Source organism: Malurus melanocephalus, unplaced genomic scaffold (assembly GCF_030028575.1).
Source record: "Malurus melanocephalus ecotype Western Australia unplaced genomic scaffold, MMel_1.1 scaffold_359, whole genome shotgun sequence".
NCBI classification, from domain to species: domain Eukaryota; kingdom Metazoa; phylum Chordata; class Aves; order Passeriformes; family Maluridae; genus Malurus; species Malurus melanocephalus.
This window is the reverse complement of record NW_026623591.1, coordinates 769,705-777,153: the sequence shown is the minus strand read 5'-3', so window position 1 is coordinate 777,153 and position 7,449 is coordinate 769,705. Positions and strand designations below refer to the sequence as shown.

Below are 7,449 nucleotides of genomic sequence, written 5' to 3'. Positions count from 1 at the left end.
GGGAAATTGTCCCAGCTGGGTGTTRGATTAGGAAGGGAAGGACTCTGCAYGGGCAGCAGTATTCTCTGGAGTGTTCATGTGCAATGATGCGTGCCACTAGCTTGGAATTCTGGTTTCTGGCACACCTCAGCACTCTGCACAGGTAACCTGCASCAGCCCTGGAGCTGTGCCTGCAGGGAGCTGGAGCCTGATGCTCTGCTCTGCTCCAGGGACCCTGATTTGCTGCGAGGGGAATTTTGACTTCACGGCTTGTATCACCCACTTGCTGAGCTGGTGACTGAGAGCAGCCAGGCAAGATGCAGCTGGTGAAATCACAACCACCAAAGGATGTGAGGTGAGCTTCTCTGTGATATCCCCTTCTAGTTATAAGATACAGATGTGGAGCAGTAGGGAGGATAAGGAGAAATTTGATGAGGTGGATCAGCTCTTGGGCCACCTCTGGAAGGTAGGGAAGGACCAAAGGCAGCTTTATAGAAATAAAACTGTAAATCCACTAGTGGGCTTTRCACTGTCCTAATCATGCTGGAATTATTCACCTCTCACTCACACCATRTTCCCTTTCTGTGGTTACACTTTGCTCTTTCAAGGCTGAGAGAAAGGAAGAAAAATATCTTCYCTCCTTGCCCGTGGGTGGAGAGCAGCTGATCCTCCCTCCCACCCCCTTCCACAGTGCGGATTTGGGGTAAAATAGAGCATTTGTCTGATGGTGCCTGGCTCAGACATAGTTGGGGGAGGACTCTGATCTTTGCACTTCCATATCTGGATCACAGTGACCAAACAGGACCCATGGCATGCAGCTGACATTGCCAGCCAAAGCCAAATGCAGACCTGTCCCATCAGCTGCCTATTTGATTCACTCAGAAGCTTCACAGAGCTCTTTTCAACCTCCGACTGAACTCCCAGCACTCCTATGAAGCTCAGAGTCAAACAGATATWAAGAACTACCTGAATTTTTGTGCCAATGCTAGAAACTTGCATCTTGYTGCCATGAATTCCATGTGGAGGTAYRTGACGAAACAGAAACACGTGCTRTGTCACAGATGCACRAATGRTAAGARYCAATGKYGCTTTAAAGCTCCATGATGAAACATCTGTGGGTCTCTTGAGCTGCAGAACTTAATGCCAGAATAAATTTAAATTAATCATAACACTGAGACATGACAATCAAGATGTGAGGCTSTATTCAGGGGAAACTGCATGAGACACATGAAAACTGTGTGTGTATGTTGAAGGTCCAAGCGTAAGAAGGACCTGGAGCTGCTGCAGCCAGGCCAGAGGAGGGCACGGAGATGCTGCCAGGGCTGGAGCCCCTCTGCTCTGGAGCCAGGCTGGGAGAGCTGGGGGTGCTCACCTGGACAAGAGAAGGCTCCAGGGAGAGCTCAGAGCCCCTTTTGGGGCCTAAAGGGGCTCCAGGAGAGCTGCACAGGGACTGGGGACAAGGGCTGCAGGGACAGGACACAGGGAATGGCTTGGCAGTGCCAGAGGGCAGGGATGGATGGGATATTGGGAAGGAATTGCTGGCTGGGAGGGTGGGGAGGCCCTGGCACAGGGTGCCCAGARCAGCTGTGGCTGCCCCTGGATCCCTGGCAGTGTCCAAGGCCAGGCTGGACAYTGGGGCTGGGAGCAGCCTGGGACAGTGGGAGATGTCCCTGCCCATGGCAGGGGTGGCACTGGATGAGCTTCGAGGCCCTTCCAACGCCAGCCATTCCAGGTTCTGCAATTCCTGCCACASCCGGGCCTATGTGGCTCTGTGCCACAGCACGTGGTGCCAGCTGACAGGTACTGCTGTGACCCACAGCGGAAGGAAAAGATTTATATTTAACTTACATTTTTAAAATACGTTAGTAGAAGTTCTGAGCTCTGCTACCATGCAAAGTGTGTCCCTGTAGGCATATTTATGTGACTTGGCTGGTCCTGACTCAGCCAGTCATGTGGATCTGAGCAAACAGGAAATCCCTCAAAAAAAMCCCTCTGAATAAAAGTAACCAAAAAGATACAAAAAGCCAAGAGTCATGGTTTCCCTAAGCATGTATTTTGAAGATTGCCCAGAGGAAGGATCACAAGAAAGTCTGGCGGAAGGAACCTGATATGATGTGGAGTGTGACCAGTGAGGAAACCCCAGGGGGATTCAGAGCTAAGATGAAATGGCAACTTCTGAAATCCCCAGCCTGGGAAGCCAGGGGCATTTGCAGCACAGGACATTTGATCCCACAGAAGGAAGGGGCCTGGTGCGCCCAAGCACTGGCTCATGGAGCCACCACAATCCCACATGAAGAGAACAGGCAGCTATTGTTGGGAAAATTTTATGAGGGGTGGGGAGGGCTTTGGTTCYTTTAAACCAAGTTGATTTTCCTTCTAGAGAAAGAAGTTGAAGGTTTCTTTWGTACAAAGAGGGAATTGTTCACCAGTTGATACCAATCAATGTCTCATACTTCCTTGAAGAACAGAAAGGCCCTACTGTCCTTGCCAGGTTTTGCCACCACACATTTTTCTCCTGAAAACGGGCTCYGGTTTGCCAAGTTTCTCCATCCATCAGCATGTGCCGTCCTTCCTCCACACCTTCCCAGCCCTTCCTCCTCCTGACATCCACATTCCTGAGCCAAGGCAGGTCCCACCCATGGAGCTGCATCGCCCTGTGTCTGGGGTCTGGCTCCACRTGTGCTGTCTCACTGCTGCTGTCTGAAGGGATGAGGGACAGCAGAGCTGACCCAAGCGCTTGCTGTGTCCTGCTCCACGCTCCAAAACCTCAGCCTGCATGCACTGCTCTGACTTCTTGGTACCTGAGTGTCAAATGAAGCTTTTTCCTGGAAAGTTGTGGTTTTCCTGGAAAGTTGTGGTTTTCCTGGAAGGTGTGACTACCTCATCACTGGTGTCCAAGGCCAGGGTGGACAGGGCTTAGAGCAGCCTGGGATAACGGAAGGTGTCCCTGCCCATGCAGAGGGGCTGGAACTGGATGTGGTCCAAGGTCCCTTCCAATGCAAACTATCCTGGGATTCTAAAAACTTCAGAGGTTTTAGAAAGGAGAATTCAAACCAGCAAATCCAGGACAGACCATATCCCACATGTATATCCTATATAATCTCTCTGTCTCCAGACCCTATACAGCCTGTATCTTATATCCTGTATATATTCCCAGTGAGGACACCCAGTGACCAGRATCCTCTTAGGCACCTAAGTTCAGGAGAGTCTGTTGTTTCAGATAGCATTWATGTGAAATAAAGTCACAAGCCATCTGCAGAATCTTTGGAATAAATCCAGCTTTTTCAGGAGAAAATATTCTCAGAGCTGGTGGAGGGACTTCACAGAAAAATAGGGGGTTTAGAGGATCCACACATCCCTGTTTATTTTTAGGTTTCAAACAGATGGCAGTGCTGCACATTTGTACACTATTACAGCATAATGAGCATAAAACTCATCTCTGGTTTTGTGTAGGTGTTAAGACTAAGACAACATTTGCCACTAAACACACCATAAAATACTAGGCAAAACTATACAATACCAAGAAATTCAGCCCTTCCTCCACTGAAACGAAAGTTTTCAGGGGGAAAGTGATGTGAAGTTGTTCCCCTCACCCAAACATCTCGAACACTAAGTCACAATAGTATGACAGAATTAAGTCTCTAATGAAATAAACCCAAAACTTCCAGCTCCACCACCACGTGGTGGTGTAAATTCTATGTATCAAACTGCTGTGTGTGGCTGTGCMAGGATCCCACTGCTGACACCAGAAGTAACTGCACTGGGGTTTAATTGGATAAGAACAAGCTTTACAGCCAGGTTAAACATTCACCTTTCCTCCCTGGGATAATTTTTTTAAACTGGTTATCAGCCAACCTAATATGATTATGTGCAAGAAAACAAAATTCTTGGCAGTGTGTGTTCCAGAGCTTCAAAGCTTCAGCAAAAGCTTTTTCCTGTGACTCCTTTGAGGGCACTGAGCTTGAAGCAATTGCTGATCCACAGCCAATGTTTTACTTCCCGTTTTCCTCCAGCCTGGGCAGGTCTGGAGCCTGGCATTAGCAGGATGTGCTGCGRGAGGTCTCTGTGGCAGTCCTGACTGGGGAGCTGGGGGTTCACACAACTCCACCACCTGCAGGCACAGAACAACCCATTCTCATTATTAACTCGATTTTTATTTCACAGTCACAGAAAGGTTTGGTTGGGAGGGACCTGAGAGCTCATCCAGTGCCACCCCGTGCCATGGTCAGGGACAGCTTCCACTGTCCCAGGCTGCTCCCAGCCCCAATGTCCAGCCTGGCCTTGGACACTGCCAGGGATCCAGGGGCAGCCACAGCTGCTCTGGGCACCCTGTGCCACGGCCTCCCCACCCTCCCAGCCAGCAATTCCTTCCCAATATCCCATCCATCCCTGCCCTCTGGCACTGCCAAGCCATTCCCTGTGTCCTGTCCCTGCAGCCCTTGTCCCCAGTCCCTGTGCAGCTCTCCTGGAGCCCCTTTAGGCCCCAAAAGGGGCTCTGAGCTCTCCCTGGAGCCTTCTCTTGTCCAGGTGAGCACCCCCAGCTCTCCCAGCCTGGCTCCATAGTATAAGACTCATTACCCTAAATTCTTCATTCCTGTGCCAGCCTGTCCCCACTGATGTCCCAGCACTGGCACATGGGGCTGCTCTCTGGGGGTCCCTGACTTTGTGCACGATAGAGATTGAGCCCCTTGTGGCTTCCTTCCAACTCAGGCTATTTTATGATTCTANCTGGGCACCCTGTGCCAGGGCCTGCCCACCCTCCCAGCCAGCAATTCCTTCCCAATATCCCATCCATCCCTGCCCTCTGGCACTGCCAAGCCATTCCCTGTGTCCTGTCCCTGCAGCCCTTGTCCCCAGTCCCTGTGCAGCTCTCCTGGAGCCCCTTTAGGCCCCAAAAGGGGCTCTGAGCTCTCCCTGGAGCCTTCTCTTGTCCAGGTGAGCACTCCCAGCTCTCCCAGCCTGGCTCCATAGGATAAGACTCATTACCCTAAACTCTTTTCATTCCTGTGCCAGCCTGTCCCCACTGATGTCCCAGCACTGGCAACATGGGGCTGTTCTCTGGGGGTCCCTGACTTTGTGCACGGTGGGGATTGAGCTCCTTGTGGCTTCCTTCCAACTCAGGCTATTTTATGATTCTACGACTAAAGAACATCCCTTCTTAAGAAGCTTTTCTGCATTCCACATTTTGCCACGCGGGCAGCCAGGACTGGCACGGGCTGCCCAGAAAGGCAGCGGAGCCGCTGTCCCAGCGGTGCTCAGGAGGCACCGGGCTCCGGGGGGATGCTGTGGTGCGGGGTGTTCGGAGCTGGAGCTGTAGCGCTGGGTGATCCGGAGGGTCGCTCCCAACCGTGACGGTTCTGCAACTCCAGGACACCCCTGAGCACCCCGATATCCCCGGACACCCTCAGGGCCCCTGCCATCCCCGGACACCCTTCAGCTACCCCGCTATCCCTGGACACCCTCAGTGCCCCCGCCATCCCCGGACACCCTTCAGCTACCCCACCATCCCCGGACACCCGCAGGGCCCCCGCCATCCCCGAACACCCCTCAGCTTCTTCGCCTTCCCCGGACACCCCTCAGCTCCCCCGCCATCCTCAGACACCCCTGAGCGCCCCGTTATCTCGGTCACTCCTGAGGTCCCCACTATCCCCGGACACTGCTCAGCTCCCCGTCATCCCTGTCACCCCTCAGCTCCCCCGCCGCCATACCCGGTCACCCTCAGCTCCCCACCATGCCCGGACACCTCTGAGCTCCCCGCCATCCTCGGACACCCCTCAGCTCTCCGCCATCCTCTGACATCCCTGAGCTCTCCGCCATCCCCGGACACCCTCAGCGCCCCCGCCATCCCCGGACAACCCTGACCGCCCCGTCATCTCAGTCACCCCTGAGCTCCCCGCCATCCCCGGACACTGCTCAGCTCCCCCGTCATCTCGGTCACCNCAGCCCCAGCCCCAGCCCCAGCACCAGCCCCCTCACCGTTCTCATTTCCAGAGATGCCGGGAGGTTCCGGGCATTGCGCCGCACAACTTCGCCTTGGTGAGGGGCCGCTCCGCGCCGGGGCCGCTCCGCTCCGAGGAGCTGCGGGGACGTGGGGGCCGGAGCTCCAGAGCGGGGCCGGGTGGGGCTGGACCCTCTGGGAGCAGCCGGGAGAGGTCCCGGGGCGCTCAGTGCTGTGTGAGGGGTGGTGGGGAGCCGGTACCGTGCCTGGGGTCCCCAAGGAGCCCAGTGCTATGTGAGGGGTGCCGGGGAGCCCGGTGCTCTCTGGGGTGGGGTGTAGGTAAGGCTTGTCTAATTTAGGAGGGATTTCTTCACAGAAGAGGTGGTCAGGCTTTGGCAGGGGCTGCCTAGGGAGGTTTGGAGCCCCCATCCCTGAAGGTGTCCAAGGAAGGCCAGAACGTGGCACTCTCAGTGCTCTGGGCTGGGGACAAGGTGGGGATTGGTCACAGGTTGGAATCTGGATGATCCTGGAGCTCTTTTCCAGCCTCAGTGATTCTATGATTACRCCCTAATTACCSTGAGCTTTTCATTTGGTGTTAGGTWCTTGCATGGTCATGAATTCAACTGAAAACCACCCAGATTAACTGTTTATCTTTCCACCAGTGGCATTACATAGAACCACGTAATGCTTTATATTACAAGGAATCTTAAAGCTCTTCCAGTGCCTCCCCTGCCATGGGCAGGGACGCCATCCACTGTCCCAGGCTGGTCCAAGCCCTGTCCAACCTGGCCTTGGACACTCCCAGGGATCCAGGGGCAACTGCAACTTCTCAGGAAAATTAGTGCTGGTGCCTCACCACCCTTACAAACAAGAWTTCCTTCCTACATCTAGCCTAAATTTTCCCTCTTTCACTTGGTACCTGTTACTCCTTGTCCTGTCACYACAGTGCCTGATAAAGAGTCCCTGTCTGGATTCACTGTAGGCCCCTGAGAAGTTGCTGTGAGGTCTCCATGCTTTCTCCTTTTCCTTTCTCTTGCAGATAGCCAAGCCSTCCAAGAGACACGCCACCGAAAGGAAGATTTTGGCTGACAGGGAGCGGGAGATAGATTGGGATGAGGAAGATCGAGACATGAAATTATTAGAACGTCGCCGCAACATCCGTGAGTGGCACAAGAGTCGTGAGGAGAAATGGATGCACCGGGCTGCCGAGAGGAAGGTCCGAGAAACCGTGCAGGAGTACCTGCGAGAGATCGATGTGAGAAGACAGAGGTAGCAAACAAGTAGCCAGTGCAGTGCCCCTGCTATTTTCAGCGTCCTTCTGTGTGTGCTCAGAGGGTTGGGYGCTAGTGAAGCTTGTTYGAACACAGTAACTAGWGCARCCTYGGTGGCATTTGGAGCCTCTTGTCCRCCACATGGAAAGATAAAAGTAAWRCATCGCTTTCATTGCCTGATTTTTAGAGAGAATGAAGAGTACCTTGATTTAATCTAAGACCTTAAAGATCTAAAGGGACCTTAAAGCTCATCTCTTTCCA

General features: G+C 53.4%; 1 protein-coding gene across 1 annotated transcript in view; it reads left to right on the top strand.

The window, feature by feature from the left end:
• The first annotated feature begins 1,655 nt into the window (after window positions 1-1,655).
• CFAP53 (cilia and flagella associated protein 53) overlaps window positions 1,656-7,449 on the top strand; it is a 21,039-nt gene continuing 15,245 nt past the window's right edge. Inside the window, exons 1-3 of the mRNA XM_057378435.1 lie at window positions 1,656-1,779; window positions 5,813-6,015; window positions 6,957-7,186. Of these exons, the coding sequence (XP_057234418.1) occupies window positions 1,656-1,779; window positions 5,813-6,015; window positions 6,957-7,186 (557 nt within the window). The remainder of the gene's footprint in view (window positions 1,780-5,812; window positions 6,016-6,956; window positions 7,187-7,449) is intronic.